Source organism: Melospiza melodia, chromosome 5 (assembly GCF_035770615.1).
Source record: "Melospiza melodia melodia isolate bMelMel2 chromosome 5, bMelMel2.pri, whole genome shotgun sequence".
Taxonomy (NCBI): Eukaryota; Metazoa; Chordata; class Aves; order Passeriformes; family Passerellidae; genus Melospiza; species Melospiza melodia.
Genome location: NC_086198.1, coordinates 74,363,361 through 74,384,869, shown reverse-complemented (window position 1 = coordinate 74,384,869; position 21,509 = coordinate 74,363,361). Strand labels below are relative to the sequence as shown.

At 38.2% G+C, this 21,509-nt stretch overlaps 1 protein-coding gene and 1 long non-coding RNA gene across 10 annotated transcripts in view; one reads left to right on the top strand and one right to left on the bottom strand.

The window, feature by feature from the left end:
• TBC1D1 (TBC1 domain family member 1) overlaps window positions 1–21,509 on the top strand; it is a 99,897-nt gene that overhangs the window by 58,123 nt on the left and 20,265 nt on the right. For 5 of the 9 annotated variants that reach the window (XM_063157430.1, XM_063157428.1, XM_063157429.1 and 2 more), the window contains 7 exons: window positions 2,283–2,411; window positions 3,447–3,533; window positions 4,613–4,902; window positions 5,930–6,058; window positions 8,398–8,517; window positions 9,826–9,965; window positions 20,301–20,486. In XM_063157430.1, the coding sequence (XP_063013500.1) occupies window positions 2,283–2,411; window positions 3,447–3,533; window positions 4,613–4,902; window positions 5,930–6,058; window positions 8,398–8,517; window positions 9,826–9,965; window positions 20,301–20,486 (1,081 nt within the window). The remainder of the gene's footprint in view (window positions 1–2,282; window positions 2,412–3,446; window positions 3,534–4,612; window positions 4,903–5,929; window positions 6,059–8,397; window positions 8,518–9,825; window positions 9,966–20,300; window positions 20,487–21,509) is intronic. The other 4 variants (XM_063157432.1, XM_063157433.1, XM_063157435.1 and 1 more) reach the window with 4 other exon arrangements.
• LOC134418727 (uncharacterized) lies at window positions 16,311–18,717 on the bottom strand. The gene is made up of 3 exons (XR_010027848.1): window positions 18,589–18,717; window positions 18,338–18,422; window positions 16,311–16,392 (listed from the first exon to the last, which is right to left on the bottom strand). It is a non-coding gene; the product is annotated as an uncharacterized LOC134418727 (long non-coding RNA).

The window sequence follows — 21,509 nt, the reverse complement described above, 5'->3', positions numbered from 1 at the left end:
TAACTGGCTGTTTATACAGCACAGTTAAGGTTTTTCCAAAGGGATTAGTGGTTTTGGATGCCTTGGTTTGTGAGTAGCTACCTTGAGACAACTCAAGGAGGTTAGTATTTAAAAAAGGATTCCATCCACTCGCTGGAAACTTTCAGTTCCAATTATTTAGACCCTTTTAAAAGTCTTGACTGTCCCTCTACTGTTGGTTGATAATTCCACTGTGATGATTGCTGTCAGCCATTTGTGATATAAACTAGGAAATAAATACATGGACAGTTATTAGACCTGTGAAGAAATTAGGAAAGTAGAAGCAAATCATCCTTTACTGTATTTTCACTTTGTTAATCTCTTCTCCTTTTATAGCTTACTAACTAATTATTGACCTTCCTGAGTAAACAGAAGGAAAATTGCATATTTCACTCTCTGATTTATTGTATTGGGCATCTCACCAGAAATATGCTTTTAAGAAAAAAGCATTTCAGTTGTGGGATAAGAGGAAGAAACATTGCCTGAGGTCCTCTGTCATCATACCTAAAATATTTTTGTTTGGTGTTTTGCTAGCTGATGGTCAGTCACAAACAGCTTGGAAATAGGGATATACAAAGTGAGAAGATCTTTAGGTATGAAGTATGAAGTACTGAAGTATGTCTTCAATTATTTAAAAATATCTAAGGCCTGCTGCAATCTGTTTGCTCAGTTCCTGAAAACAAATTGGTTAATATGACACTTGCAAAGATGCCAGTGTTCTAAGAGAACTGACTTCCCCATAATCTATCATTTGTCTCAGCATAACATTTTATATTTACTCTGATCATTTATCTCCAGGCCTCCTGTGTAATAGCAGATAACTTTGAACACATACTGTTATTTGTCTCAGCAATCATTAACCCATCACACCCTGATGTCCCTGTTCCCTTCTGTTCTGCATATTCACTTTCATGCTTTTCATTGCCTTTTTAAAAAATATATTTAAATGAGTGGAGAAAAAAGATTAAATGTGATACTACTACATGGATCTTGTTTAACAAAAATAAGAAAATATTGAAAATAAATGTCTTTTCATAAGAATGTAATAGCAAGCAGCATCTGATTTACTCTTGGAGAATAAAATGAGGGAAGCTATAGTGGTTTAGGAATGGTACTCTCCATTCAGTGCCCCCACCAGGACTCTCCAAGCCAGGCACCTACTGTGGTGGGATGGAGAGGACAGTTGGAGGCACAGAAGGCAAAGATCACAGGCTGACATAAGAACAATTTACTGGAAACAGCAATGAGGTAAGAAAATGACCAGTAATAGCAACAATACTAGTCACAGAGGGTACAAGAAAAGAAATTATTCACACAGAATCCATCCCCCAGTAATAGACAGTACTGGAAGGCTCCCACCTGACACATTTTTTTGACTGGAAGGAGCCCCTTCTCTCTGAAGAGAGACCTTTTCCCCCTCCCTCCAGCAATGACAGATGGTATAAAATGTCCTTCAGGTCCTGGCCATGCCCCTTCCCAATTACTACAAAAATTAACCTTGGCCTGGCATAACCAGGATAGAAGGTAAAAAGAAAATACAGGAGCCTGTAAAGTTGTCATACTGGAAATAGGATGTTTTAAAATTACATCTAGGCGGGACAGTTTGGTGATGGTTATATGTCATTCACCTACCCAGTACTAATTGCACAGATCAAGCATTCAGGTCTCTGAATTTAGGGACAAGTAGAGAGGGCTCTGGTGCCTGTCAGCTTCAAGATGAACCTCCCAAAACAGCACTGAAAACTGAGCTCTGGTTTCTACTGCAGATATTGGGTTTGGATGGTAATATTTGTATCACAGTATTGTTTTTATGTTTACTGCATTAGTATTCACCAGCACTAAAAATGGGCTGTAATGGAGAATGTTGAGAGTTTCTGTTAATGATGAGATCTTGAGTAATTTCTTGGTTAAAGAAAAGGCAATCCATGAGAAATCTCGAATCTGCTGCACTTAAACAATTAGAATTTGTACAATTCTACATTGGCATAAATGAAAAATTGTCAGTAGAGCCATAAATCTGTATTAAAATGGCAATTCTTCTGAAGCATGCTAGTTCACTCAACTTGTTTCCTTTAAGAGATTTCCTGTCCTTATTTTAGGATAGTTTGTTAAACTTCAGTGCAAGTATCACTAGAGAAAAATGCATGACAAGGTGAGGACACCTTGATAACTATTGATACAGGTTATAGAAGTCTTCAGACCATTCACTGAGATTTTCTCCATGCTGTTGAGTATTTTGCATTTCTGTTTCTAAACACTTGCAGGCTTCACAAGCTCCTGCTGAGAATGCTGTAAATGAAGTGTCCAGCAGTGCTTCGAGATTCAGATTAGACATGTTAAAGAACAAAGCAAAAAGGTCTCTTACAGAATCTTTTGAAAGTATTTTATCACGTGTAAGTATCTTCATGTTTATTGTCTTTGAACATAATGTCATTGCTTTGTTTATTTGATAGAAAAATCATATTTGTTAGCGTTCCAGACCTTAGCCCAAAGGTTATTAAAGTCACAGTGACAAAAATATTGGAGTATCTCCTCTTGTTACTTCCCAGACAGCATTTCTAGAATTCACCCCTATAAAATCCTACTGCAACTGTGCTCAGGATATGAAATACAATGTTAGTGTTGTTATATTAGCTGTAGTACTGTTCTAGTTTTCTTCAGTTTGTCCTGACCTGGTATAAACTGCCTATGTAAGCGTAGCTGTACACTGGTTGCATTTTCACTGCCATTGCTGTTTTGATGGAAACTCCTGACTTTGATCAGATCTGGAGCCAGAAGTTTTGGCTGAACTAGAGAGATAGTCACTGTTATGAGTAATGACAACATTTTATATTTTACCTGGAATAAAACTTCAAAGCTTTAACTTCAGAACATTAAAAAATTATATGAATTAAGGTTAGGAAGATACAAGTTCCATAGTTGTGTTAGCACATCAGAATTCATCGGATACTTTTCTTAGTTACACAACAACATTACTCAAATGATATAAAAATATATAAATGCTTTCTGATTTGTAGATGCTGAATGGTAATACCAGAAATTATGTTTTCCTGTGTATTAAATTTACATGGGTTTAGTCCTTTGTAAAAGACATCCTTTTAATTTTTCTGTATCTTGGTAAGTACCTAATACAGAAGGTTCTTAAACAGTAGTTCTAGTACATGTGAAATATATGATTATGTACATATCATGGAAAGCACATCAATGCCCATGAGAATTCCTTAATTCTACAGGATCCTTCACATTGACAGAGACTATCCTGAATGAAGCTTCTGTTTCCCATAGGGAAAAAGGGTATTTTTAGGTATTTCAGGAAATCAAATTTGATACTATCTGTGAAAATTACAGATCTCAACTGTGCTACCCAAATCTCTTTGGTGTGCCCTATGTATCATAATCTTAACTGCTGATGTGCTTTATTGCTACAGGGCAGTAAAGCCAGAGGTCCACTGGACAGGTCTGGTTCTGTGGATTTGGACACCTCTATGTCCAGTACCTTAAGCAGCACAAATAAAGTAAGTAAAGCCTGGGATAATCGTACATATTTACACACTTCAAAAATATTCTCTGAAACAACTAAGCAAGTATGAAATATGGTCAGATGTGAAATGTTTGAACTTGCTTTCAAGCTTTTCATTCTATTCCCTGTGTTATAAACCAGAGAAGTGCTATTGAATTAGAAATGCCTTGTACTGTATATAACATATATTTTGTATGAATATGTGAGTATATGTGAAATAAAACATTATATAACATCATCTGAATTTTACAACAGTGTGCAGCAAAACAAGTGCTATAATGACCATGCTGCTGATCCTAATATGACTGGTTTTAGTCCTGAAAGTTTAGACCATGAACTGTATTACAAGAAACTTAAAACTAAGACAGAAGGTAATTTCCCTGTTTGTGTGGCTAGAAAACTTTTAGTCTATATAAAACAATGCAAACAAACAGCAGGGAAGGAGCCAGTCTTCTTCCCTGGAGGCAGCATAGCACTGCAGGCTTAGATATACAGCTATTGATTCTGCTGTAAATGCCTGCTCACCTGCAGACTCCTGACGCCATGTAAACAAGAGTCTGCTCTTTCTGCTTATGTTTTTGAAAGAATGGCTGATTCTGCAGGAAACATACAAGGTGAGGAATAAAGAAAATGCATGGCTTGGGATTGAAACAGGCGTCTAGTCATAGGCTTAAGTTCTTTGTGTGAATCTGCAGGTAGACAAGAGGAATATTATATGGTTAGATTGGGTTGCTAAAGATACAGCATTCTGCAATGCCACCCTTTTCACTGTTAGCCAAATGTCACCATTTTGTCCTGACCCTATGTCTTTTGAGTTGTATTCAACATAGTATAAAATACAATTACTCTCAAAATTACTCAACATTTTCTCTGCAAAATAAAAGCTCTGCTTTGTTGGCCTAAGTGATGAATAACAAGGACATAAAACATCAAACATCTTTCTTTGAACTAGCTTGATAAAAATGTGTGTGTTTGAAGCAGATGTCTGTGGGATGTGAATAATGACACAGTACTGCAATCTCAAAGATAAATTCTAAACCCACATATTGCTGACCTTATTTCTTGCACTGCTAGGAGCCACCATTGTGTGAAAAGGAGAAAGACAGACTTCCTACACTTCCTGCAGAAAATGCTGTCAAGACCACTGGATCACTGGATGATCTCTGCAGCAACACAGAGGATTTCTCTCTGGAGCAGTCTGCTCCATTGCCCCAGCAGAGCTTTCGGAGGCGAGCAAACACACTCAGTCATTTACCAACAGAGAGCCAGGAGTCTCTGGGGCCTGTGGAATCATCACCATCTGTTCCTCAGAGAAAACTTATGAGGTATCACTCAGTGAGCACAGAGACTCCTCACAAAAGAAAGTAAGCCTTATTAAAAGCAGGCTATGATTTTGTTTGTTGAGGGCATATTTGGGGATGATAATTGCATACCAGGTATGTCCTCTTAATGGATAAGAGATGCAGTGTGTCACTCCTTGGAGGTTTGTAGGTGTTCTTTTTAAAAGCAACTTTAGCCCTCTGTGCTTCACAGGGGAAAGAAGACATGAGATGTGTAGTTCCACGGTGTATGTTACAAACTACTTGATTCAGTTATATTTGTCCAAGCAATCATTTTTGTTGTTTTGATCTGTGAACAGTAGAAATAAATGCTACTTCTTGTTTTCTATTTACAGAGAAAAATCCAGTAGCCTCTGTGATCCTGAAAACCTTACTAGTTGGTGTTTTCATATGTAGCTTTGAAATAGCACACAAAAGTAACTTAAAGTGCCTAGTTATTGGTAGAGGTGGGGCTCCTGTCTAGCTTTTCAATGAGCCCATCTAGATTTTACTGACAAAAACAAACTACTACTTGCTTTAATATGAATATTCTTCAAGCTGTCCTCCTTCAAAGGCCTGCCTCTGCATCTCCAGTCCCCTCTTAAATTTATGACAGTTTTCTCCCTCCCTTCTATCTGGCTTTTTCCAATTACTGTTGAAATACTTGTGTATTTCACTTTTCATTCATTGTAACTCTTGATCATATGCCTGACTTTCTCATTGAAATCAAGGAGAAGCACATATAAGGGAAAAGAAATGGGGGTGTTAGTGCCATTTTTTGGTAAGTTATAGTCTGAAATGCCTTGCTGAAGCCTGTAAATGGGAATTTGGGACTTTGCTGATTGGGTTAAAAAAGGTTCATTTTCTTAGAGTTGCTGCATTAACTATGAAAAGCATAGGAAATGTCTCATTTACATATGCCAACTCCATTTCAATGATTAGAGAAGGGATTTCATTTTTTTTTCCCTCCTTTCCTTTCTTTCTGTGTTGTTCTCTGTGCTACCTCAACTCCATCGCTCTGGTTGGAATCCGCACTATATGGTGTGAACGAATCTGTCGGCAAATCTAAAAGTTCTTCTGGTCAACTTGCACGTTCTCCTACTCTAGCTCGTCTTAATCCCTCGGCCTCTTCACCCAACTTTCTAAAATATCTAAGGCATAATTCAAGTGGAGAACCAAGTGGCCATTTTGCACAAAAAAGGTGAGCTAGTGCCTGCAAATAGTTTGGGGTAGGGTTTGTTTTCCTAGGTTGTAAATATGAAACTCTGTAGCAGAAATAATTAAAACAATTTAGTATAGACCAAAGGTGATAGATTTTTATGGGAGAGGGAGCTCTTTAACTGCTCCACCACTGAATGTAAATCTGATGCTTACATAATTTGTTGTTTTAATCAATCAAATTCTTTCAGGCACTGGCTCTTTCTTTAGAACCAGTTGTTCCAAAGCAATTTGTTGTTATGCAGCAGACAGCAGCACTCCTTAAATTGTGTGAGGGATAAGTTGCCAAGAACCTGAGAGCTCACTCTGTCTGTCCTTCTTGAAGCATTTGGTTCTGTCCTTTGTTCATGATAGCACAAAAACATACTACTGTTCTTTTGTGCCTGACATCAAAGGCAAGTTGACCAAGTAGTTACATGGGGCAAGAAGCATCAGGAATATGCAGAGCTGATAGGAAAAAACCCACCACATACAACCCCACCACCATCCTCACAAAACCCCAAGAACAAGCAAAAACCCCAACCCATCAACCCATAATTTGTCTTGGTCTTGATACTCTTGCAGCAGTATCAAGTTATGCTTTTCCATGCCTTCTTTCTTAGAATTAAAATACAGAGAGAGAGAGCATTGAAGAAAAGGACATTAACACTTGTTTCCCTGAGAACCTGAAACTGAGTGGCTCCCTAAAAATCATAAACTGTGAAACTCTTTCTCAACCTCTTGAGTTAAAACTGCTTATTTCAGCTCAAAAGGCTAATGAGACCAAATGTCCTCAGAAGCACTGTCAACAGTCACTGGCCATTGGCAAGAAATTTTTATTGCTGTTGCTGTTTATTTTTTGGTTTTGTTCTCTTGTGTGAAAGTTTCCTGTTTCCCCAAGGTGCTGATTTTTCTAAACCTAAGAAAATACTCAACTGCAGATGCTGCTTCACCAGTTTCTTCAGTTGCACTTGCTGAGTACTAACTAGAATCTCTTAATTCAGCTTTACCTCAGAAGTATGACGTATCTCAAGGCAGGAAATGCGAGCCTGCAGAATCCTGTTCACTCTTCAATTTAATAAGACTTACTTGAATCCTGAAGGTTAAATTCTCAAAGCATTTTTTCCCAAGTGATTTGGTGATGATTCTGTATATACAGTTGCAGCTTCTCCTTTCCTTTCCCTGTCTCTTAAGGATATGCCATACTGAACATCGAAGCAGCAACACTTAAAATGGAAATTGATAGGGATGGCAAATGGGTTAATAAGTTTAAATCAATACAGTCAAGCTTCCCAGTTCTGTAAATGAAATTACCATGTAATTGTAATGGATTTACAATGTAAGTGAGCCCTGTTTGGAGGGTTATCTCAATACCAGCTACTAAACAACTTGCTTCACTTCATGCTAGTGATCATCCCAGAGTATTCTGTCCTCCCCCATCATTCCATTCACATCTTCAGGAAACAGTGCTAAATGCCATCCAAATAGAACATTATGGTTTATGAGAAACAATTATTTCTTAAACTTACTCTTTCGGGACTAAATTCTCTTACTCATGATTTTGTGTATTTGTCTCAGAAAAGGTCTTCTAGTATCATCAGCCAAGTAATTTTCTATATTTTCACTCCATGCAAAAAACTTTTCATTATCTGAGTTGTTCTAACTTCATTCTATTGACCTTCTTCTGAGTATGTTTCAGACTTGTTATTTTAAAAGACAAATAATTATTTTAAATGAAAGGAATTTCTGTTAAAACAATTATGTTGGCCAGAAGACTGTTGATGAAATTTGATTAGCGCTCCTGTCTGTTGCATAAATAGAGCCACAATCCTAAATGATCAGTCAGAAGGCTTAGCTTTTAACTTTACAGTTCCAGATTTGTCTGAATAAAGCCCTGTTACTTCTTTACAAAATAGGTTTTGCCAAAGTCTTATTTTTCATTTGCCAGCACAGTGATTATCAGTGTCAACCTTTCCTAACCTTTTCCCCCAAACTTAGTCAGTTAATGAAACTCATATTTAAGAAACTGTACTAAAGTTGTCATTCCTTCTTATTAAAGGAATTTATTTGAAACATGCACTAAAAATTTTGTGATATATCAAAGAATAATAACTTTACTGGAAGTACATTTATATACGTTGGAACATTTTAGTTTGCCCAAACAGATATGTATCTCAAAGAAGGGCTTTGTTAGCAGTTTTAGTTCTGACTTTGGTTTCCTTGATATTCAGACCTTCAGGATTTAGCTGCCTTTTGTTTGAAACTTAGGAATGTGTATTATTTTTATTCTGTGGATTTATACTTCTTTGTTCTAAACTATACTTCTCCCAACTGCACTCTCAGCATCTCCTACCGTACTGCCTTAAGGAAAAAGCTTCATTCTTCCTCTTCTGTGCCAAATTTCTTAAAATTTCTGGCTCCTGTAGATGAAAATAACACCTCTGACTTTAGGAGCACAACAAGGTAGGGTTCTCTCTTAAAACCTAGAGGTAAAACTGTGTTTTCAAAGATTTCTTTGTCTGAAATATTTCAAATGCTTCTTGCACTTGCAAAACCTGATTTGTGCAATGGTTCACCTGCGTGTATTCTGCATGTAATTGATGTCAAAAGAATGAAGGTATCCCAGCCTACTCTCCCATTGGGATTGCAGATTTTAGTCATTTTTTATGTTGGAATGTCCTTACAACTTCCATCTATGTATTTCTGTGATTATTCCTGACATAGGAGAGTTTTCACTTAAGAGAATATATGATTGATCCTGAGCAATGTCAGTGTCCTCAGGTTGGAAGGAGAGGATGATCTGTCAAATGCTCCTGCCTGTTGCTGCCAGAGCTATCTGGATTTCATTTATCCCTTTCAGCTTCTACAAAGACTCTTGTAATCATTGAGCTAATAGCTGGAATAAAGCAATGATTAGTTTAGAGTTCTAACAGGTGAAAGTTATTTGTGGGATTTTTAATAGGAAGACAGCATTGTTCCTCACTATTTCATTTTCTGTTCTGAGTAAAAACCTCTGTATGGCATGTGTAGATGACATCAAAGGAGTAATATCCAAGGTTCTTGGATTTTGTTCCCAAGTTTGTTGCATATTTCAGAGGCTAACAGAAAGGTTTAAAGTTTTTCTCCCAGTCTGTGTTGGGAGAAGATATATTGCATACCCAGTGCACAGAAGGTTGGAAGTTCAGTTGAAGTTTAGAAAGCTCCTTGATGAGTACTAATAAAAGGTGTCAGCAAGTCTTTGTGTCTCCTATGAATAATTGCTAAGTTTTGTGGATGGCATGTAAATAGTGTGATGGTAAAGCTACACTATTGTGTATGTATCTTTAATACATTCTGATTAATATACTGCTGCAAAGAAAAGTGAAAATTAATTAAACTGGAAAGAGTAGACTGTACAGAGCTGCCAGTCCCTGTCTGTGAACCCCAGTGCTGTTTGCAGCCATGTGTAAGCCTCTGCCACAAAGCAAGTTTCACCTTCCTAACACTGCGAGCTTGTCCCTGCACGTGCACAGCACACTGCACCCCCAAGGCAGTGCCCAGGTGTTCACTAGGGCTGTGTGGCTGTTCCTGGCAGCGCAGGTGATCCCCTCACACACTGTTCTGTGCTCTGCCCTTTCGGTTCCCTAAGGCTGTGTGGCTGTTCCTGGCAGCGCAGGTGATGCCCTCACACACTGTTCTGTGCTCTGCCCTTTCGGTTCCCTAAGGCTGTGTGGCTGTTCCTGGCAGCCCAGGTGATCCCCTCACACACTGTTCTGTGCTCTGCCCTTTCAGCGATTACGAGTCCAAGCACAGCCAGCAGGCCCTGGATGCCGACAGCCCCGTGAGGACTCGAAGGCATTCCTGGAGGCAGCAGATATTCCTGAGAGTGGCCACCCCTCAGAAAGCCTGTGACTCTCCCAGCAGATATGATGGTAAAGCCTGGTTTTGCTTCTGTGAGCTTTTTGGTAGTGCGTGAAGTGTGAATCATTGTGTCCACCAAGGGGATCTGTTTGCCTGGTGTTCTGTTTGTACTGTCATTGCAGTTTGCCACCTGCTTTTTTGTAATGCTCAGCTCATTAGCTGTTGAATTTTTACATTTCAGCTTCACATGTAAATTGTTCCTATTGTCTCATGTTAACTAGCCAGAGAAGAAATTATTTTTATGTGTACTATTTTAGTTCTGGGGAAAAAAATGCATCACCAAGCATTGTGCTGAAGAAAAGAGGATGCTTCTATTTCATCTTTCTGTGTTGGAGTATAGAACTACAGACTAGAAAAATCCAGGTGTACCAGCAGGAATTACATATATTTTATGATCTCATTTGAGTTCTGTAGTGTATGCTTTGTCCTCATGTATGCTGCTCTAGTCTGTGACATTTGCCACTTGAGTCATAATTATCCACTGTTCCCGTAAGTATTTTGTGCAATTTTGTAGAGCTGAAGAACCACAGACTAGAGGAAAACCATTGTGTATAAGCATGCATGTGCATCATTTTGTACATTCACTTTATGTAAGCCAGATAGTACAGGACATGCTGGGGCCAAGAATCCCTGAGAAAATCCTTTGGCTCACTAAAGTTTGAATTTCACAGCATGAGTTTTAAAAGCTATATCTTGTGACTTACCTCTAAGGCCATTGTATGAAAAATATGAAAAAGTGTAAGGAAACAGAAAGGAATAGTATCTTATAGTAAATGTAGTAAAAAGTAACAATCCTAATGTCGCTGAGATGTTTTTCTTGCATCTTAAAGTGAGATCTTGATGAACTGGAGTAGGCACGTAAAGAAGTGTTTCTATCATTAATGCACTGCTTGCAATGTAATTTGACTGACAGTGAGATAAGCTGCATATATAGGCACAGATGCCTCTCAAATTTAGTGTACTTCAATGTGAAGTGATTTCAGGAGCATGATGTGTGAACATAGGTGTGATATGCTCTGTTGTACCTAAAGGCATATTATATGAAGGACTGTTGTATGAAACTTCTATTTTTACAAGTCTCTCTTTGTGACTGGAAATAGTCTTACTTGTTTTTGAAAGCCACAAAACCTTCCCCTATTAAATAGGAAAATAAAATCCACCTAAATTGCCTACCCAAGCATTTCCTCTGAGACATAATAGCTGCAAGATACAATCTTAACAACCTACAGCTGGGTAAGCAGAATAGTTTGGGAAACAAGTGCAGCCAAAATGGAAAACAGGATGTGCTATTAATAGGAGCAGCAATTTAAAATATTTGGCCTTTTTTCTTCATTCATTTTCTTTTTTGTTTCACTGTACATACTTAGTTTATGAACAGAAGAAAACTCAGTGTCAGTGGGTTTTTTTAATTATTTAAAGCAAATACTGGATTTTTCTATTTGGGCTTTTATGCATCTCCTGAAGTGTTTCTGGCAGTGAAGAATACTCACTTGTTATCCAGTCTCTGTAGCTTAAAGAGAGCTGCTGTAAAGCTGGTCCTACATTCGAATAACCACCACAGTTAACTAAGAAACCCCTCTAGTTCCAAAGTAAAAATAACTACCTGTCATTCATCATCTTGTTTTTCTTTCATATTCTGTCCTTTTTAAAAGTCTTTCTCACTCTTTTTAGACTGATTTCCTTTAATTTATACAAACAGCTGATATATCACCAAAATATCAATTTCAGCCAAACTGGACAGAGGGCAAAGAAGGTTTTAAAGATAACATGCTTTGTCATGTTCTGCAAAAGTAAGCATGAAGGGAGGGAAATAAGGGAACATCTGTGATTTATGGGTTTCCCTTTATAGACACATACTCCACTGACCAGTTTCTTCCCTGCGGTGCCATGGTCAACACCCTGCTACAGAGTAATCTACAGGAGAGGAGTAAGGAAAGAAGCTGGGAAAGGGACTGTGTTTAAAAGCTAGTAAGTCTCTCAGCCGATACCCAGATCTCTGTATCTCGGAGATGATACAGTTTTTCAAGTTTAACCTAGGCTGCCTTACTAAACTTTGTGTTAAATGTGAAATCCACCAGGGTGCCTGAACTGTGCATTGCTTTGACCACATGTGGGCAGGCATTGTCAACAAAATGAAACTGCTCTGTGGCTGTAATTTCTCTGGGTTGTAATGAGTAAATTGCACATAAGAGTGTGTAAGTTGTCACAAGAACTAGAGACAGCTTTAAGCTTTATATTTGCAGAAAAACCTAGGCTCTGACATTTGTGGTTTTGTTTGTATAGACAGGTGGTGAGCTGAATCTCTAAGTGCATCGTATGCATTGCTGCTCTCTGTGTGGTTAACACAGCAGGATATGAAGGTATATTTACTAAAAGTTAAAAAAAAAGAAACCCCAGAGAACTGGTACATAGCTTTTGCTGAAATTTTGATCTTACACTTTCGAAGTACTGAACTTGATAAAAGTCTCAGATATTCTGAGTTTCCACTTGATGCTTGAACAGCTTAAACAGCACTGAATCCCACTGCACTTCTGAATCCTTTAATTCTTTAGGAAGTGCTCATAAATAGTTTGAGCTAAAATTTCATCTTCTGTAGCTCAGGTGGAACAAAATGGTTGCTGGCTGTGCTTTGGGGGTTGCATCACGAATTACCAGGCAGAGAGCACAGTTTGTTTTGCAGTCACCATTATTCAAAAGGAAGGATTTACTGTATATGAAGGAGAGTATTCTGTCCTAAATCAGTAGAAGAAAAATGCTGCAGATAGATATGCTAGAAAGATGGGGGTTTTTGCCAGTTGAGATTCCTGCCTTGCCTGATGATTGGACTAAAGTAGCCATGCTTAATGAGGCAAGCACTCTGAGACAATACAAAGCCTTGTAGAGAAACCGTTACTTTTGGTTGTTGTGGGAGCAAAGCCCCACATACACACCCTTTTCCAGCCTCTTCCTGCTTGTTGGTGCTGCCACTTTCCCCTTCCCCTGGTATTTTCCCCTGCTTCTGTACATAACTTTACAATTAAGCACATCAGAGAACTATTATGCAGTTTGCTGCCTGACAGGAGAACCAGGTGATCCCTAGTGAGCCTGAAGATGAAGCTGACCAATTTGAAGACCTAGAAAAGATTTTCTACATGGGTGAAATGATTTGTCAGACTTGTAATACTTTACAGATGATAGCTAGAGGATGTAGTTCTGACTGATGCCAGTTCCACTGTAGCAAGCTGCAGTTCAAATGCTCCAGCCTCAGCTCCAGGGGTTAGCAGCTTCCCCTGAACAGTTGTGATCCTGCAAGTTGTGTGGAGCACCAGGGGGCAGCGTTCTCACACTGGCACCTCCAGACACAGTGTCTCATCCTCGGAATTCTGCTTCTGTTGTTTATTTGTGGGAGTGCAATGAGTGTTGAATCCTGCAGAGTGGAGAGATGGAAAAAGGGAAGCAGAGTCTCCTTACCAAACGGATCACACTTTGATCTGTTACAATACTACATTTATCTTGAAAGAACGTGTTTATTATTCTTTTTCTAAAGCTCTGTCTCTCCTACTCATGGTCTTAAACATTCTAAGTAATGTTTAATGTGTTTCCTCAATTATTTGATTTTCACCTTTATACCTCCCCACCCTACTTGCAAGCAGATGTTCCTACTTCTGTAGCATCACTCAAGAGCCACATTTTTTGCCCATGCAAGTGGTCCAGGACCCTTTAGTTCTCTGTTCACCAGTAAAAAGATGAAGAGAACCACAACTCAGTGATCATTTTAAACCAGATGAAGTATGGACACACTCAAATGCCCTAATTTTCACTTGGGTCAGTTTTCTGGTCCCACTCACAGTATTACACAAGCAATAGAGCAGGCAGGGACAGGTGTCTGGAAGGTGAGGGTGGGTGCCCTTACTCTGCTCAGGAGCAAGACATCCTTAAATCTGTGTAGACTGATAATGAAACTTCACCTTGCACTGCAGTGCAGCAAGATAGTCACTTACATGTATTCAGCATCTACAGTCAAGTCAATTGCTGGATTTAAGGGGGATGGGAATGGTTTTTGAAGGAAATGGTAGGAAAGTAGTGGTGCTTGTTGGAGCTTTCTTGGTGAGGGAGGTGTGTTGGGAGTAAACAAGATTTTTGTAACAGTTATCTCATTTTTAGGTTGGAGGATAGTTGATTTGTTTTAATGTGGGCAATGTGTAATGAATTTTACCTGTTGAATAGTGAAAGAAGTTGAAATTCAGAGCAATGAGACACTTGTACCATTTAGCTCTACTCCGCAAATAAATTCAGGTAAAAAATCAACTACATTTTATTTTAGATCTTGAGTTGCAGAAAAAAAATGGTATAGAAAGCACAAGTAACTCTGCACAGGAAAATGAACTTGATTCATTAATTAAAATTAATTTGGTTTCAGCGTCTGTCAGATAGAGGTGTCAAACTGTTAAATCCTATGTGCTGAAGAAAAGTTTGAATTAGAAGAACTGTTATTCTTTAAACCAGCTGTAGTTAACACCTACCTGTCTGTTTATGTGCTTTGTGGTGTAGGCTATATCTCTTCATTATTTATGCAAATTTTTTTAAAATCATTTTGTAGTAGCATTGCAAATACCATAAGCTGTTGCTTTAGCATTCTGTGCTTAAGAGTGTTTATGGGGTGTAAACTATTTGTAATGTGTTTGGCAATACTGTTTTAGCAGTATTTGCCTACTTTTTAATTAATAGTAACTGTTTTAGTTACTGTTAATTAAAACCAGTTGGTTATAATTGTTTAATCAGTTCTGCTCCTCTCAGAGCAAATATGTGCTCAATTTGGATTTGTGGTACAGAAGTTTGGCTTCAGCCAGTAAGTACATGATTCACGTTTGGTGGCTTCTGTGCCCACTGAAATATCAGGGCATTCCTTTCTCAGTGATTGATAATATTAGCAAATGAGATTATTTTGGAGTTAGTGAGTACTTTTTAAAAAGTCTTGGCTTTAGAAGAAAAGTCCAAAGCATCCAAAACAGTCCAGAGCTGATTTTAATCAACAGTGTTGAAATACACAGTTTTTCAAGAATTCCTCATTCAGCCATTGCTTTAAGTTGTATGTCAGATTAGAAGAACTTGTTGCTTCTTGTGGTTCTGTATCTGAAGCTTACTGATTACAGAAGGCTCCTGGTCATTTTACCACATCTGGTTATGAAGTTAAATAATCCTGGCAACTGTGTAAAATAATAGGAATATTATGTGTTTGGTTATAGAAGCTTACATTTCTCTTTATTTCTGTACCATGTGTGAAAGAAGGTATTGTACTACCTGAATGGAAAATCTGAAGAGAACTAACAATGTTGATGTCTTTTCTTTTGGCAACTGAATCTTAAATGACTTTGAAATTCTCTTGTTTGCCAAGCTAAATTTTGTAAAGTTTAAAATGCAACAAAGAAAAATAACATAATGCAGTAAATAAAAGGCTTAATAGATTCTCTGTCCAGATTCTCACCATATGTTGTCTGATCTTTTAACCCCAGAGAGTGGATGTGACTGGTAAACACTGCATGTAGAGAGCCATGTGTAAACAGTTCTGTAGTGAGGTTGGTGGTAATTAATTGTTATCAAGCCTCCTCCTTATCAGTCCTTCCTTTCTGCTTGAAGCGTTGGAGTTTCTAATCAAAGATTAATCTTGTTGTCTTGGTTGTGACAGTTGAGCTTGGTTAGACTAAGTGATTCTGAAAGAATGTTTTTTTAAATTTAGGCTTTTAGGTTGGTTTGTCACTTAAACCTTGTTTAATACTAAGGTGGATTGATTAGGAAAATATTTGATAAACTTAATTTTTTCTTAGTGATTTACAAATAAAATATCCCTGTTCATATAATTTTTGATCAGATATTGTCTGTTTGAATTACTACTGAGGTCATTCACCATCTTTCCATGTACAGGCTTTCTTTAGTGTAGGTTCTGGTAGAAATATGTCATGATACTTCCTTCTTAATCTTTTGTACTTTGTTTTTGCATCATCTTTCCATTTAAGAGTAATGTGTTTGTTGATCCTTTTGGAGTGTAGAGATACTCTTCATCTTAGGGTTGAAGCACTGCCATGTGAAGTGAACGGCTGAATATGAATAAGTAGATGAGCTGTACAAATTCCATCTCAGTCCATTGTTCCTACTGGCCTTGTCCTTTGTTGGGTATTATAAGTAGTGGAAGCATAAGAGGAATGTTTTTGAGGTATGTATGGATATGCTGTGTGTATGCATTGCTCCATGTTGCTCCATGTTTATGGAGCAACATTTCCATCTGGTTCATGAGAAGTGTCATCTGAAATTCAGTACCTTGAAGAAGTTCTCACAAGCCCAGGAAAGATGGTGGCTTTCCCAGTGAAGTGCAGTTTCTCAGGGAATCCTTGGGTTGACACACAGACTTGTAAAATTCCATTGTGCGGAAGAACAATTCTGAAGTGTAGTCCAAATATGAACCTCAAATGAAAATTACCATAAAATTACTTTTGATAGTTATTAATAGTGATCAAGTCACCTTGCCAAATCCTGAACCTTAGAGAACAGAAGTGTTATAGGCTCATAGGAGTAGCTTGTATGGGGGTAGAATTTTACGTGGAAGCAAGGGAAGCAATGTATTTGAAAGGGGTTAGGGTCAGGTCAAATGTGAAATAGGCATCAACAAAAGCTGACTAAGTTGGCAGATGAACAGGGAGGCAGTCTTTCAGTGTGTGCTGAAGCATTCAGATCCTGCTTAAGTGCACCTCCTAATCTCATAAAAGTTCTGAAGGGTGCACATTGCTTGGATGTTAACACATGGTGGTTTGGCGCAGTGGAATGTGAGCTCCCAGTTAGATGCAGTTGAATTGCTGTACTGTTTATCTTTGCTTTCTCTGTTATCTTCCAGATCCCAAACACAATACTCAGTTCCTTGTCCCAGTATTTCTGCTCTTGTCTGTTCTGCATCTGGAAGCTGGGTGGTATGTCTCTCTCTCACCTTGTATGTTCAGGGACATGGGTTAGTGCTGACTTACCAAATGTCTAGTTTTTATTTTGCTTTGAAGGATTACCTTCACATTCCACCTTCTTCCCTCCCTTACCAGCCAAGCAGCTGATGCAACTCTGCAGACTTCTGACAGGCCCCCCGAGCAGTTAAACAGGTTCATTTTTCTTTCTGTAAATCTTGCCAGCGTGCAGACAGGAAGGAAGGCAGCTTTTGAATGTCTTGCACTTTATCAGAGTAGACTTTAGACTTTCTGTTAAATGTCCACAAGTGATAAGAAGCAAAAGAAAAGATAGAAAAGGAGCTGCTGCTTGGAAGGCAAAATCAATCCTAGGATTCTTCACAGAAGCATTAGAGGTAGGGTTGATAATCATAATTGTTCAGCTTATAGAATTTTGTAGCCTTTTGGTTTTCTTTTATAGCCTTAAGCATTATTTCTTTTAATGATTTCTGATTTTATCAGATTAGTCAGCAACAAATGGGAAATTTTCAGCCTAAATGGAAGGAGCACTGTGGTCTTCAGTAATTCATGCTTTGCAGCAGTTCAGGTCTTGGCACAGTTTGACCGAAAACGACAAGTGAGTTATGTCTCTGATAAACTTGTGAATTTGTACTTGAAGACCAATCCCTGAAAATTGTCCTGAGGAAGTGGGATGTGTACATTAAAGACAGGAAGATACTAGATGTTGAATGTGTTTTTTCTTGCTTTAGGAATGCAATGTGTTTAATCAGTTTCCTTGCATGTGTTTTGCCAGCCTGGGTTTTTTTGGTTTAGGTGTTTTAGTAGTAGGTAGCCATAAACTTTATCTGCACATAGTCTATTTTCTAACATATTCGTGCATATATGCAAACATACAGTCAGAATACACATCTGATGCTAAAAGAGATACATAAACCACTGGGAAGATGTGTAGAGGAGACTTGCTTCACCAAGATGTGCCTGCATTCCATATTGGCTGCTTTGAGAATGGAACGTGAATGTAAGATGTGAATAGACTACAGACACTGTACAGTAGAAGTTTCCTAAGGGGTTTCCTATCTAGATCAGTTTTACTTTTTTGCCTTGGTGTATGGTGAGCACATCTGTTGATTCCTCTCTCTTATGGTGTCATTATTGTATGCAACCTTAGAGGAAACTAACAACTTCCCTTGAAGATTGTCTTTTTATTTTTTTATTATTTTATTCCAAAAAAAAAAAAGTGAATTCTACCAGCATTATCCTTAAGAGCATTTCCCTTTAAATATTTCCTAATATGCACTAAGAAAAATTGGGATCAAAGCTACTGTATTTAGAAATTTACATAAAAATGTACAGAACATTGTTGACAGTATAGCACGTGCATCAAAACCTACAATGGCATCAAAACCAGCAATCAAATAAAAATAATTTTCCTTTCATGGTCAATACAAGTTGAAAGCTACCGAGTGTATCTTCTCTGTGTGCTGACATTTGCCTGTAGCTCTTTCATAATTGCAGACCTTAGCTCATTAAAGTCTTTCCATTTACCTGTAAAGAAAAAAGGTTAATGTTTCCCAGTTTCTTTTAATGAATATAATAGTCTCTTCGTTGTATTGATAGTTTTCATAAACAGCTGTATTTCTGAGTGCATCTGTCAGTTTTCCTATTTTCTTTGCAAAAATGGTGATTGCCGTTAAAGTGTCAAATATTTGACCTTTGCCTGATTCTCATTCCCATGATGTTCATTGTTCTTTGAAATGCTGTAGATATCATATGTGTGGGTATCCACATCTAGACCCAGAGTCCAAGATTGTAAAGGTTTAAATTGTTCTGCTAGCTGAAAATATTGCACTCTTTTTTATATGTGTATTTTAGCCCCAGACTTTGTGGTGGCAAGCAAATAAATGTTGTATAAGGAAACGGGTGGTATTTGAAGCCATTCTACTTCTGTCTGACTCTTGGAGAGAACAAGACTGACAGTGGCAAGACTTAGAAAAGCAGAAGTGAGCAGCTGTGAACATTTCCATTCTTAGTCATTTGAGCTCAGTTGTGCGAGTGCCTTCGAACAAACAAGGAAAGAATAGCTGCATATGAGCTGCATGAGTCAAAGCAGAGTGACAGTCTGGGCAGGACTTAAAGGGGGGAAAACCTTCCTATTTCATTAGTTTTGAAGAGCTGAGATGATGTGTGTGTTTAATTCAAAATCTTTACCACCATGCTAGTGATAAAGATGTGGAGCACAGAGCTGCCATCAAAATAATTGCTTCAGGAATGCTCCTTCTGCAGGAGCTGTTTGAAGTAGCACACAGAGATGTACTTGTCCTTGGCTGGCCAGGCTGTGAGTGGATTTTGTGGCACGAACTTTAAAGCACTGTCTTGCACGTGTATCTCAGGGAGCCATTTCACAGCCATTCTGGTTGGGTGAAGAAGTGCTGTTGCTATGGCCTTCTGTTTGAGATTTGCTAGGAAGAGATTGGTTGTTTTGACCATTCATTTTAAAGTTGGTGAGTTGAGTAATTTTTCTTCTAGATACAAGTTGTGTCAAAGACTACTGAGCCTCCAGAGAAGCTGTATAAAACTATAAAGTTAAGTGATACTGCAGCAGGTATTAAGAAAGTATAACAGCTTGTGCTTCTTACATTGATTACTTATGTAAAACAATGTTATATACCCTTTTCCTAAAAATAAATGATTTTTCAATTTGCTTGAGATTTATTTAATGTTCACTTTCTTTTGTAATGTTTTCAGTCTTAGAATTGCTTTGCATGCTTGATAAAATAATATATTTTGTGGTAGACCATCTGAAGCCAAAAGAAAAAGTGCAGAAGGTTATTATATGGTTAATGAAATGAGAAGTGAAAACAAGCATGTCTTAAGTGCCTGTCTCTCTTTCCACCTATTTACTTTAAGAACTGGTAATCATCCCATTGTATGGCCTTAGGTGGTGGTGTGTTTGTGCAGCTAAGGGCGTGTGTTTTCTTTGTTAAACATGCTTTAGAGATTATTCTTCAAATTATGTGGGTGTTGTATTTGATTTTATCTGCTATTTGAGTCATGCCACGTTTCAGCTGTAGGTTATGTTTTTGTAATTTCTGAAACTTGCCTTTTCCTTTCAGTTCTCTGCAGGTAAAGTTGTAATTAGCAAGATGTGATCTTGGCGGGTGGTACAATGTTTTTACCAGGTTATAGAAAAAATATTCTAGGCTTTAGCCTGTATGATTCTTATTCTGAATCAGCTTTTAAGTCTGTTTGGAGCTATCATTTGGGAAACCTTGCTTGGTATTGCTGCCTCTTATCTATCTATCTAGATATAGATGGATACATGAGTTAATGTGTGTATCTATAGATGTGTCTGTGTATGTGCAAACTGTCCATTCGCCTGTTCAAGACATCCAAGTAGTTAACAGCAGCTTCTCTTTTTCAAAGATTACTGTGAACTGGGAGATCTCCCACCCAGATCCCCATTGGAACCAGTGTGTGAGGATGGCCCCTTTGGGCCAGTGAAAGAAGAAAGAAAGAGGACACCCCATGAGCTTCGGGAGCTGTGGAAGAAAGCCATCATTCAGCAGATACTGCTCCTCAGAATGGAGAAAGAAAACCAGAAGTTACAAGGTTGGTGAAGTTCTTTTGTACTACACCCTACTGCAATACAAAGTCACCTTTCAGTTTTCTCTGTGGCCTTGGTAGTGGACTGCACCAAGACTTAATGAAATATTCTGGGAACCCACAGGTAAATCAGATTAGCAATATCTCCCTCAGCACTCATTTGTGTAGGTGACAACGTATGATAATTTTTTATTACTTCACCTTTTATTTGTTTACTTGATCTGAAGGGACACTCTCTTTACCATGGCTGAGGTTTTTTAGGCTGGTGTCTAGAAGCCCTCACAAGGAATTCAGCATGATGAGTATCATGAACTGAATTCTTTTCTACATTCACATCCCCAGGTCCTTGTGTAAGTATTGGTCATTGCAACATTGTGTTTAGCCAGTCTTGAGGTTCAAAGGAAGTTCTTAAAGAGGTTGGTGTGGACATGAAACTATGGGTTCCTGCAGTAGTACCCATACTGTGCAGGCAAGGTTTCTGCAGAGTGGTAATGACTTAGATCATTAGTCATCACTTAGTCCAAAGGGACTTGAGAAACTGTAATTTTCAGTTGTTCTTAACCACAATTTTTATGTGAATGACTTAGCTGCAGCAAATCCATTTTGGTGGCAATTTTTACACTTAAAGGTGTATGCAGAATCACAAGTGATTGCCTTTGAGAGCTGCTCCTTTGAAAATATAAATGATGAGGACAGAAATTTTTATCTGGGTGATTTTTAGATGTTCAGGAAGGGAGTAGGCAGCTGAACCTTCAAAAGGGGAGATACCTGACATGAAAATGGCGATAGTTCTTTTTCTTTCTCAACTTGAGGAAGGACAGACTTCCAAGAAGTGTCTAGAAAGAGGGCCCAGCTGTATGAAAAGTTCAGTACACCAAACATGAAATCCTTCTTTAAACTCAGGCTAAGACACATGGCTGGAAAGACAGAACACCTCTTGGGTATTGGGTATGGCCTGCCAAAGCATTCGACCCACCTCTAGGCTGTTTGCTCCTAGCAGTGTAGCTCTCCTGTTTCAGCCCTATTTGA